The sequence below is a fragment of the Myotis brandtii genome, unplaced genomic scaffold, assembly GCF_000412655.1.
Source record: "Myotis brandtii unplaced genomic scaffold, ASM41265v1 scaffold1163, whole genome shotgun sequence".
NCBI lineage: Eukaryota > Metazoa > Chordata > Mammalia > Chiroptera > Vespertilionidae > Myotis > Myotis brandtii.
In genome coordinates, this window is record NW_005354025.1 from 647,880 (window position 1) to 660,412 (window position 12,533).

Genomic DNA, 12,533 nt, shown 5'->3' on the forward strand with positions numbered 1-12,533 from the left:
GTGAGGAAGGGGGGCTGTGGAGGGAGGGAGTTCAGTGAGGAAGGGGCTGTGGAGGGAGGGAGTGCAGTGAGGAAGGGGGTGTGGAGGGAGGCAGTGCGGTGAGGAAGGGGCTGTGGAGGGAGGCAGTGGGGTGAGGAAGGGGCTGTGGAGGGAGGCAGTGAACACTGGGCTGTACCAGGCATTTGTAGATGCTGTCTCATTTAATCTTTGCAGTAATCCCACAAGGCAAAAATGCCATCTCTGTTTACAGATGAGGAAACTGAGACTTACTGGACTAAAGCAATTTGCTCACGTCTAGAATGGCAGAGGAGCTGAAATTCAAACCCCAGAACATGTGTGAGTAGTAAAGAGACACGTGAAAGCCATCAGGGGTGAAGCTGGTCCCCCACCCCTGGCAGGGCTCTCAGAAATGTATGGCACCTCCCCCTGTGTTGCTCCAATGCCCCTGGCAGCTGGCATCAACTGTGCACCTCACCTGCCCCTCACCCTCCACTCCTTACCCCTCCTCATTCTTTGTTTCCAGAGGAGAATCCTATTTGGAGCAAATTTTGGTGGTACCAGCTACCTCTGGTTATTATAGCCGCTGCAGCAGTTTATAAATATTGAACAGATTCCTCCCAGAGGTCTTACAAAAGAGTTCTCTTTGGTGTGTGTATGTGAGGGTGAGTGTGAGTGTGAGTGTGAGTGTTTAAGAGAGGAAGAGAGAGCACAGGAAAAAAAGAGATAGAAGGGAGAACCACGGGGCGTGGGGGTGGGGGAAGAGTGAGAGAGGACTGGGGAGAGAAGGGAGAGAGAGGAAGAGGATGAGTCGAGGACATATCAACTTCCTCCTGTTTCCCCAGCATTTTCAAATAATAAAGGCTTTGATGGAGCTGAAAAGCAGGAAGCAGTGCTGAACACATAAACATGAGAGCAAACTTTAGACAGCAGGCTTACCACTCAGACATGGAATATAAGCTGCTCTGTTTATGAGAGGGAGAGGGAGGGGCGCCACTGCTGGTGGGTGGGGAAGAACTGTCTTCCAGGGCACAGACTGGGACCTGCGGTCAGGAGCCTGGCTCAGATCCCTGTCCTTAAACTGAAATGCTCACCCTTTAAAAAAATGCAGGGGGTGGGGTGGGGAGAGGAATGCCAATATTTCCACACTGAAAAGCCTTGAAGACATAGAAATAATAACAAAATAGAAACTGGGGAGGATAAGTCCTTCAGGTCCAACAGATTCCTAATGACCATGATGAACTGGGAAAGTCGAATGCACACCACTAACGTACCCCAAGCTACAGAGCGCATCTCACTCTACAGATCACTGGGCTACGCGGATGCCAACCACAGTAAAGGCAACCGATGCCATCAAGCACTTACTATGCGCCAGCCATCATGCAAGCACTTCACACACAGCAAGTACCTCATCTAAATTCTCACAGCAACCTCTCGGGCAAGTACCCCCATCTTATAGGCGAGGGACTGGGGCTTAGAGAGGGTAACACACAGGCCATGGCAGTCATAATCTGTACAAATCACAAGCATATCAACATATGCCACCAAAAGATAAATTCTATCAGCTTCTGCAACTTTAAGATCACAGAGAAAAAAGCTCAGGTTACCAACAGCCCCAAATCAATATGGAAATACTTGTTTATGAGCTTCTAAGAGATTTCAAGCCATAAAGAACACAAGCAAATCAAAGGGCCAGCAGCCAATTTCTGAAAGCATTTTGAAGTCTTCGGCTCAGTCTTTCTGTCACCAGTGGAAGTCTGGAGCCAGTAATCCTCCAAGCTTTCCTCTGCAAAACAGCCCAGCACCTACACATCCTTTCCACAACGTTCACCCGTGACTAAACTCATTTAAGAGATGGTAGGTAACTCTTGGCACAAGGATTTATACTAACAAGTATGCTCAGGTCACAGGCCCTACTCCATGTCCAAGGAGATGACCACTCAGTTTCTGCATCTGCTGTGAACAGCCCCACCTGACTCAGTCCTTGGCTTCACAGAGAGCGCACAGGGTGGCTGCGAGGGGCTGGGGAGGAAGAGACCACTCAGTTTCTGCATCTGCTGTGAGCAGCCCCACCTGACTCAGTCCTTGGCTTCACAGGGACAGAGCGCACAGGGTGGCTGCGAGGGGCTGGGGAGGAAGGACTAGGGAGTGCGCGTCTAACGGGCACAGATGAAAGTGGGTCCTGGGGGTAGATGGTGGTGATGGCTGCAATGGTTAAAATGGTAAGTCTTGTGTATATTTTACCACAATTTAAAAAAGAAAAAGAGAGTGCCTCCTCTGTGTAGCACTCCAGCTCCTTTTCCTCCTGCAGAATTAACTGCCTCCTGATTCCACTCCACACAGCAGCACTGGCTTCATTCTGCTTCGTGTTGTGATTACTTCACCTCTGATGGGACTGGATCTCCCTGGACAGGGCCTCCTAAGTCTCATTCGCGTGTCAGGTGCCCACCTGGCAGCCTGGGATGCCAAGTGGGCGCTCTGTAAAGGTAAACGCCCCGACCTTTTGTTCTCAAAGGCTGTAGGAGTTTACCAGCCAGTCGACAGAGCGTTCCTTCCTGCCAGATGGAACAGCGACTGCGTACAGCTCTGCGTCTGGACCCCGTTGCAACGTGAAGAGTGACTTGGGCAATGTCCTGCCTCCCCTAGCCTCTGCGAGTCTCGGTTTCCTTCTCTGTAAATGGAGAGTGTGACCTGCTTCGTAGGGTTGTTGTGAGAACCAGAGAATGTGCCACATGGAAAGCCGCACAGAGGGTGTGCTTGGCAGTGACCCCTCTCCCGGCTGTGGTCTGATTTCTGGAACAAGCACAAGAGCCTGGAGCTCTGTGAGCACGCACCCTGCAAGCACAAACTGGGTCCCTTCTCCGCGCCAGCTGCAGGCCAGGCACCAGGAGACAAAAGGCACCTCCTATGGAGCCCTCAGTCTGATCCGCGTCCTCTAGCGAAGACCCCCTCGTCCCTACACGGGCACCACAGGTCCTCAGGCCCAGAGTGGCTACCAGTCCCGGGGAGGCTGGGCTCAGGAAGCACCGAGTAAGCAGTCGGCATAGAGAGGGACTTCACTGAGCCATCAATTATTCCCGGTTCCCTTAGCACCCCCAACAGATAAGGAGGGAGGAAATCTTGAGAAAGGGGACCCAAATATATATAACAGGAAAAGGCCCCTGCTGGGCTTGCCTCATCAGCGTTTTCCTGAGACCTCAAGGGATACATCAGCTGTCATCCTGCCAGCAAAACTTAGGAAATATATAGGCCATAAAATCAAAGAAAGAGGCTTGCATCTAATTAGTATGTAAAAAAAAAAAAAAAAAAAAAGAAGCAACACAAACTGAAAAACAAAATTAAAATCAAAGAGGACAGACTGATGAGCTGGTTTTCTTTATGAGGCTTTGTGCTTTTTGATGGAATGAAGGGTGGAGGAAGGAGGGGGAGGGAGTGAAGGCTTTTTAAGAGGGGGTTGGAGTGCAGCACTGCGCCAACCCCGGCAGCCTCACCCCTTCTTCCACCTCCTCACGGCCCAGGTGCTCGCCGCTCAGAGGCTGCACAGATCCACCACCAGGCACTGCAGAGTCGTCCCTGAGGCCGGGGTGAGCCAGGGCAGGGGCATGCCAGCAGAAGGGAGAACCCTGCCTTAACCGTCCATCTGGAGAGAACCTTTTCTTTAGTGGTCACTGTCCTGGGAGGGCCTCTTTGACTGGGCAATGGCATCCAATTCCCTGGCTTTACATATCACCTCCACACTAATGACTTCAAATTGCCCAAACTAGCATCTGTCTTGAGCCCCAATGAGAACGTGTACTGTCTGTTGCAGTCACTACCTGTGCCCCCCAAATCACCGTGGACCCAACAGAACTCAAGAGCCTTGCCCAGCAACACTCCCAACCCACCCAATGCTGCAGCCCCTGCTGGTACGGCCAGAGTCCTTACGAAGGCCACTGATGTCCTGTCCTGCCTTGAGGAACCTTTCACCCGGGATCCATGGCCTGGCCTGTGCCTGCATTACCGCCTCCTTCCCAACCCTGAGCACACTGTTCATGACTTCCACACAGCACTTATCACGTCACAATTAGAGTGTCTTTCCCCACTAGACTGTGAACGCCTCAAGGTCAGGGTCCCGCTCATCCTTCTCTGTATCTCTAGGACTGGATATAGTGCCGGGCACCAGCAATGATAGCTGAGCAGTTGTGGGAACGTGTATGTCATTCAGCTTGAGTTATGGTTGGTCACGATGAACTCCGTGAGGGCAGGTGCTGAGTGATACCTTAGCACCCCAGTCCGTAGCACTGCTCGCCCTGAGAAGTCTCAGTCAACATTTGCCAATTTAAATTCACAAAAGGTAGGGTTTATTCAACGATGTTTGAAATATTCGCTGGGTTCCCATTATGTGCCTGGCATTGCCCTGGGTGCTGAGGAAACGTGAACAAGCCAACGCCCCTACATCGTGTAGCTTACATTTTAAATGTATGACACACAAAATGAGTAAACAAAGACATAAATACAAACAATCACTGACTGTGATAAGGGCTAGAAAGGAGGCAAACTGGGTGCTATGATGGGAAATAGCATATGGAGAGAAGTGGATGGATTCGAGATGGAGTTTGGAGGCAGAATAGGCAGCGTGACGGTGGGTTGGCTGTGAAGGGTGATGGAGAGAAAACTGAGGGTCTGGACAGAGGAGGGGAAAGAAGGTAACAGGAGAGAGGAGCAGGAGTGGGGGGAACAAACATGGCTTCTGTGCAGGCCACTCTCCTGGTCACTTGCACAGACCCTCTGTCAACAAATATCTATTCAGCCTCCAGGATGTGCTGGCCCTTTAAAAGGCACTGGGGGAATAAACCATGACCTGAACGAGACAAAGGCTGGCTCACAACTGAAAATTCTGGGTAACCTGAGGTATACTGTTATATGTGTTAGGATTTCAGAAAGAAAAACACCCACCCACTACAAGTCAGCACCCATTAAAGACCCATTCTTGCTCAGATCATTGTTGTGATTACAGGGATGGAGGTGCAGGGAGAAGCCTAAACACGAGAGAGTAGAGCTGCGAGTAATAAAAAGTTCTAATTGAACATGTGGGCGTAAAAAGAAAATGGCATTTAAAGGCTGGAGTTGCAAATCACTGCAGCTACACCCTAGGGAAGAGGTGGCATGACACTCTGAGCAGTTAATTCATGCGAATGTGACACTGAGAATGAGAAGGGCACACCCAGAAAGCCTCCATGGAAGGTAAGATACTGGGCTAGGTTCATGAAGGGGTTCCGCCTTTCCTCTTTCTCTGAGGGAGAAAACAAAGGACTCCCAATGCCTCATCTTCTCCATCTGCAAATGGGCGCATCCATTCCCCATTCCCACCTGTGTGGGATGGCTGCACAGAGCACATGATTTCCAATCCCCATGCCTCCACTCACACTGTTCCTACCTTCCAGGACTTGCCCCAGCCTCTAAGACCCAGCTCAATGCTACTACTCTCACAAGGCTTCCCATGGGATTTTAGCCATGCCTCACTTATAATAATGACGATGATAATTATCACAATATTTCATATTACTCATTATAGCTAATGTTTACTGAGGACTTATTAAGGGTCAGACGTTTTCCATATATCATCTCATTTAATCCTCTCACCCATTTTATGAGGTCACAGAGCAACTGGGTAAGTTGCCCGAGGCAACACAGTAAATAGCAGAGCCAGCATTCAGTTCTAGGAGCCAGATCCCATGGTTCTTAACTTCTCGTCACATTTCATCTCCCACCTGTAATGGGAATTATGAGCTACTTACAGGCAAACCCTTTGAGTACATCTAGCCTAGTCCCTCATCTTAGAAATGGGCAGAACAAGGGCCAGAGAGAGAAAATGGTTTGCCTGCTATTACTCAATCCGTCATGACTCTCTGAACTCTGGTGTTATCAATACTATAAAGTCCAACTCGGCATCCACCGCCATGTGTATTAGTCTGTGCTAAGAGGCTGAGGGTGGGATACATCCCAGAGCTCAGTTCAGGCGTCCTGTCTTGTGACTAAGCCGCTGAGTCAGGTCCAGCCAAGATGCAACAGTGTTTGAGGGCCTCCCTGGGGTAGGTGGGGAAGAAGGAAAACTCGCCCGATGGAGCCCTTTCTGTGTGCCGGGCACTAGACTGGACGCTGTCATGTAGTAGTTTCTGAACCCTTGCAACATTTATTCTGGACCACGCTCACAGCTGGGGAAGGGACAGCTGAGACTGGAAGGTAGGTGCACCACCTCCAATTCACTTCCTTCTGTCCTGCGTAATTCCAAGCATTTCTTGCTACTTTCTGGTGTTATCCCCCTGCCCCAAGAAAGCAATTTCCTTCTACTACATGCAGTTTGGAAGGAAATTTTTTCTTTCTTGTTTTATCTTTCTTACAATTAACAAACAAGCAAATGTTTCCTATCTCTAGTGCTTCTTGTTTGCTACGTGTTTTTTAAATTCTGGAACTGGAGGGTCAGAGGCAGAGAATAACTAGGTTAGTCCATGGTATTCTGACAACACTGACCTGGACACACAGTGAACTGGACAACACACTAAGGTTACAGGGCAGAGAATGTTGTGCACCAAATCCCAGGGATATTGACATAGACTCAGAAAGGAAGCACAGAATTCCCCGGAGCCCCAGGCACAGCAATGGCCAACTCACCCTTGATGATGTGCCTGACAATTTTGATGGAGCTTCCTCTCATGTTTAAGATCTGATGAACCCTCTGCCGAATCTAGTGAGGAAGGGGAAGAGTGGGAGAGAAAGAAAAAGTATCATTTGTCCTAGAAGACACCAGAATACACCATATTGAGAGTATTCACCCCACCCCCATCCCTGAAAAGAGTGAAGGCCCACACTGAGTGAAGGAATTCAAGGAGAGTGTGATCCACTTCTTTTTTGAGAGTCTCTAGCTAGGCAGCTGCTGAGGAAGGTGGCAGCGACGGACAGGCCCGTCCAGGGGAGCCCCTCCTACCTGGGGGACGTTGGCATTGCAGATCTCCGCCATGATGTAGCAGATGTGCTGGAGGACAAAGAGCCCTGCGTCCAAGCGCCGGAGGTAGAACTCATCTTCGGAGTCGTTGTCTATGATTTCCCCTCGCCGGACCATGTCCTGAAAATGAATGAACATTTGGAAACTGAAGCTGGATGGTGAGCAGCCTGGGAAAGAACAGGCTTCTAGTCTCGCCATAATACACAAAAGAATAGCAACTACAACAACAGCAACAAAAGAAAACCACTCCACCTTGATTTACCTCCTATTATTCTAACACCTTTCTTATGCTCATTGTTAATGGACTAGAGGCCCAGAGAGAAAGCATTAAAGCCCATTTTTTTTCTATATGATGAGTCAAGGACAAAATGATATCATTCACATACTTAACCTAAAAAAAAAAACCCTACCAACCAACCAACCAAACAAACAAAAAAACAACAACAAGCTGACAGGGACACAAATGTAAGCTACTTATCTGTTTCCACTCATTTACTCTTTGGTTCTGGCCTCCATAAATAACTCTCTACAAGATATACTTAACTCTCTTTCTCTTCCAAATTAAGTTAAACATAGAGAAGAGAGGTCCCTTTTCTCCACAACTCTGCCTGGGGACCCTGGTGAAACCAACGGCACAGGCACCCAACTTACACATATGTGTTACTTTGGGCTGACATTCTGTCAGATGCAAATTCTGCCAACCTGTCCATTTCATTCCACAGTCCAACACTCCTCTAGGCTAGAGCCCTAATACCGTAAGTGACGGGAGTCTCTTTCCTAAACCTTTCTTACCCCAGACCTATTAGACTTGCTGTCCCCAAATTGATTCCTCTCTAGATTAAAAAACAACAACTTTGAGAAATAATTCATATACCATATGATTCACCCACTGAAAGTGTACCCTTTAATGGCTACGAGTATATTCAGAGTTGTGCAACCATCATCACAGTCATCATCGGACATTTCATCACCCCTTCCTTCCCGTTAGAGCCCCTTATGTAGTGGAGTGTGACCACCTCTGCTGAGAGAGCTCTTCTCCCCATCTCAGGGCCTTTACTGCCTCCCAGGGATTCTGGGCTCTCTCTCAAGCCAACACTGTTTTTAAACAACCTCTACCTCAAAGCCTTTCCTGATTATTTAGGGCTAACAACTCCTCCTCCCTGTAATTCCTGAGAGCACCCTCGACAAGCCACTTCACATGACCTCTTCTTGTGCATCATATTCACACTGGTTTCAGCATCACCAACTCCCTGCTTCTATAACTCCCTTTAGTAAGGTAGACGGTGAGCTCTGTGAAAGTAGGGACTGAATTCTGTCTTTGTATCCCAGTTCAGTAAACACCCACGCCGTGAATGAAAGGAAAGACATCCCTGACTGGGCTGTCAGCTTTCAGAAGGAAGAGCTGGGTGAGGGGCTCCTGCATGACTCGCAGACCGTCCCAAGACGACAAGTGCTTAATTCAAGCTCCTGATGACAACCATCCATTTCTTAATTCTGTCAGGAGTTTTATGGCCATGGTTCCCTCTGACAATTCAGACTCCTGTCACTGACAGAAGCCCTTGGGACTCTGCTTTCCACTCTCCCAAACTCGAAGGACTTACCACGGTGGTCATCAATCTCCAACAAGAATCCTTCTAGACTATTTAGACGCAGACAATGCACTTTCTTATTTGCCCAGGGGGCCAGCCTGTAGCAACACAAGGCTACTTTTCATCCTGCTCCTAAAGGCCTCTGTCTATGAGGCAAAAGAGGGCTGAGGACTGGCCAGGCCCTGCACCGGAGGTCACCACCACGAATTCCGAGCTTCATTTGGGAGCAAATTCCTTGGTCATCTGGTAATAGTGTTAATGTTCACGGAGTGGTCATGACTGCGTCTATGAGCTAGCACTGGACCAGTGTCCAAGGAGTTTAAAAATAGGAGAGCCTCTTTAGTTTCTCATTTACTCATAATCATAATGTCCTGCTCAGACTCCTATGTGGTCAGCGGCTGGGCGCACAGGAAGGAAAATTACTCCTGACTTCCACTCATGCAAAAAGCATTTGGTGCTAACAATTTACATTTCTATAATGCTGTAGAGTTTAAGTGTTATTATATACATGGTCCTTACTACCAAATTTAAAGAGAGCAGGGAAGGAATTATTAATCCCATTGTACAAATCAGAAGACACACAGAGGGCAAGTTGCTCGTAAGTACATAATTAATTACCAGATACCAGAATATGAACTCCCTGGGGACAGGAATCCTGTCTGGTTTATCTCTGAGGGAGAGAGACATGGATAACATGAATTTTTGAAGCAAGTGTTCAGATCGAGGTCTTGCTTAGTGCCTGGTAGGCAAGGACACCTTTCTAATCATTGAGATAAGGCAGAAAAAGAAGAAAAATGGAGATAAGGAGATGTCCTGGTCTTAATCACCAAGGAGCTGAATGTCTGTCTGGGGAGAAACACAGGAAATGACCAAAAAGTAAAGGGATACATACAGTGCACCCACAAGTTACAAATAATTACAAGTGGGTGATGATCAGGGTTGGTTAAGAGGTCAAGGTATCTGGGAAGAAGTGACTTGTGGGTAAGGTTTCAAGGCGCCTGATGGGCAGACAGCCAAATGAATGCCTTAAGAATGAAGGCCCCCCTGAGGCCTTGTGCAAAATGCCTTATGCTATACATAATTTCTGCTCACTAGTCCCCAACTCATACACACAGCACACACAGGCCTGCCCTCTGTTGTTTGGCCTCCTCGCCTTTGTTTGTAATGTTGATATTCTCCCCTCAATCTCTATCATAATATAAGCCTAAAATGTGATATTCCTTATAAAACTTTTCTGGAGATCTTTGAAATATTTTCAAAGAGTTTCAACTAAATGTGATTTCTACTCCTTAAAACTCCCAAGCCTCGGATTGGTACCTCTGTTATGGCAGCTCCCAGGGCCTACCTTGTGACAGCTGTTCACATGTGTGCCTCTTTCCTGTGCTGGCTCCTTGGAAACACGAGTTGTGTTTCACTCACACCTGTGCTCTAGAAAGCACCTTGCATGGCACTTTTTACATAGTGGCCTCTTGGAAAGAGTCTGTTAAGCAGGGCTGACAGCAGAAGCTCAGCGCTATTTAATGAGCTGTGCTGCTGACTCATGTGGATGGGGAGAAGGGGAAGTGTCAGGAAACTGTGAGGGACATGCCTTTGAGGGCTCGCTGGTGGGTGGCTGAAATGCTGGCCAGAGAAGTGAGACAAGATGGGAGCAGACTACACTGTGTAGGAGAAATGTCATGAACAAGAACATGCAACCTGTATGATGGACACATGGTGTAAAGCATTGAGAGGCAGGCAGGGGCCACAATAGCAGTCTATGTGAGAAGTAGATCAGATGGGGAAATGAGGAGGGGAGCGGGGGGGAGAGAAAAGAAGTCGAGAGGAAGGAAGTGGAAGGGAAGAGAGATGAAATCCTTAGAGGTGTGCAAACATGGAACTTGGAGTGGAACACATTCATTCACCTACCTGAGAAATATATCCTGAACACCTAACTATGGCCCAGGTATTATATGATGGACTGGGGGCAGCAAAGATAAATAAACAGTTCACCTAATCAAGGAGATTATAGTCTAATGAGATTAACAAATATGAACAAATGGTTTTTTAAACAATGAAATAATGGCTCTTAAAAAGATCTTCTCAAACTGTGTGCCATGGGAACCCACAAGAAGGACAGACTGAGTCTGTCTGGGGAAGTCAGGAGAGTTCAAGGGAAATGTAACATTTGAGCTGCATTCTAAAGGAGTTTAAAAGGTGGAGACAACATTCCAAGCAGAGGGAATAACAGCAGGGATAAAGGCAAAGAAAAGTCAAGTTGGCCAGGGTAGGAGAGAACAATGGAATATCACTATCTCTAAAAGAGAGAAAGAACAGAATTAAAGTATATATATTTTGCTTATCAGATCCTAGCTAGCAACAGATTATATTTTGCATTGATTACTACACATTAGGCATGGTATGAGGCAGCCTGACTAATAACCATTGCTCCCACTGCCAGGAGGAGCAGCTCATGTTTACTGAGGGCTTATCAAGTGTCAGGCTAGTGCTCAGTGCTTCTCATATATTTACTCCTTTTCTTCTCACAAGTATTGGGAGGTAAGGATTATTACCCTCATTGTAGATGAGGAAACTGACTCAAGCAGAGCAACCCCCTCAAGGCTAATGGGTGGTGGACCTGGGATTCCAACCTGAGTCTGTGCTCTTTTCACACTACCATGTTTGTGCAGGCACAGACTTCAGAGCTGTCTAGAGAACAAAGGAAGATGCTAAATAAGAGTGGTAGAAAGGCTTAAGAATGGAGCTCAGTGAAATTAAGTTTTTCCAATTAGGTCAGAAATACCTCGGGTGAGTTTTCCTTTTTCACACTCTTCCCCACAATCTGATCTCCTTTTAACCAGAGAGCTACATACTGTACTTTCCAGTTTCTCTAAATACTGTCACCGAGACAGGATGGGCTCAAGAGAGCAATGCCAAACCCCATTTTTCCTTTCTTCAGAACTTCAACTCTGACAACGTTCAAGTCGACATTCTACTTTTAGACACAGGGCCACATGATTTGAAAGTGAAATTTTAAAATGTAGATCTGAGATACAACTATAGCTCATCGCCAAGAAAGGCATCACTGAACACGCACAAGATGAAACAGAGATTGGTTTCTAAGACGAAGTTTCTGCTCTGACAGATTCAGAAGCATCATAGAAACCAGCAGACAGAGAAGGTGGCTGCTGTCAGGATAGCACCTTATCTAGCCCGTTACAACTCCGAGCTATGGAATATTTACTGTTGGGTGGAAGTGCGCACTCTGTGTTTAAAGGGAAAGAGCCAAAGAAGCAGGATTATTATGTATCATTCTGATGGAAAATAAGAAAGTTTGGGTACAGTCCTTTTTTTAAAAAAGATTTTTAACTAACTTTTAGAGAGAGAGGAAGGGAGAGGGAGAGAAACATCGATGTGAGAAACATCCATTGGCTGCCTCTTGCATGGCCCTTACCTGGGTAGAGCCTGAAACCTGGGAACCTGCCCTGACTGGGACTCGCACCAGCAACCTTTCAGTGCGTGGGGATGGCACCCAACCAACTAAGCCACACCAGTCAGGGCTTGGTACAGTTATTTTAGGAACATCTTCTCAAGTTCTGGTCATTTTAAAAAGAAGTGGGATGGCACATCACCTTTATTATCCACTCCTCTCTTATTATGTGTGGAAAGGGTCAATGTATAACTGGAGTAATAAATTTCTGGCCCCCTTTCTGGGTTTCTAATACACTAGATAACCAATTGATCTTGGGATAAGGTCTTGACATGGCTCACTGGATATCTGGGTGTGAGAAAGTGGAACTAGACACCTGAAAGAACTCAGGATATCTGAGACTCCAAAATGGCTGTCAGTATAGATCAAATCATGACCATCTAGCCAGGACTGTCTTTGGAGAAATAGTATTGAAGTAATATAAAAGTTCTAGAAACGAAAAAATAAATCATCACAAACTTCTCTACACCCCATTACTTCCCTTATAAAAGGTTCCAGA

General features: G+C 47.1%; 1 protein-coding gene across 1 annotated transcript in view; it reads right to left on the reverse strand.

The window, feature by feature from the left end:
• Nucleotides 1-12,533, reverse strand: part of CTNNBL1 (catenin, beta like 1) — a 175,232-nt gene that overhangs the window by 2,179 nt on the left and 160,520 nt on the right. The window contains exons 14-15 of the mRNA XM_005858253.2: nt 6,962-7,099; nt 6,649-6,721 (exon numbers count right to left, since the gene is read on the reverse strand). Of these exons, the coding sequence (XP_005858315.1) occupies nt 6,649-6,721; nt 6,962-7,099 (211 nt within the window). The remainder of the gene's footprint in view (nt 1-6,648; nt 6,722-6,961; nt 7,100-12,533) is intronic.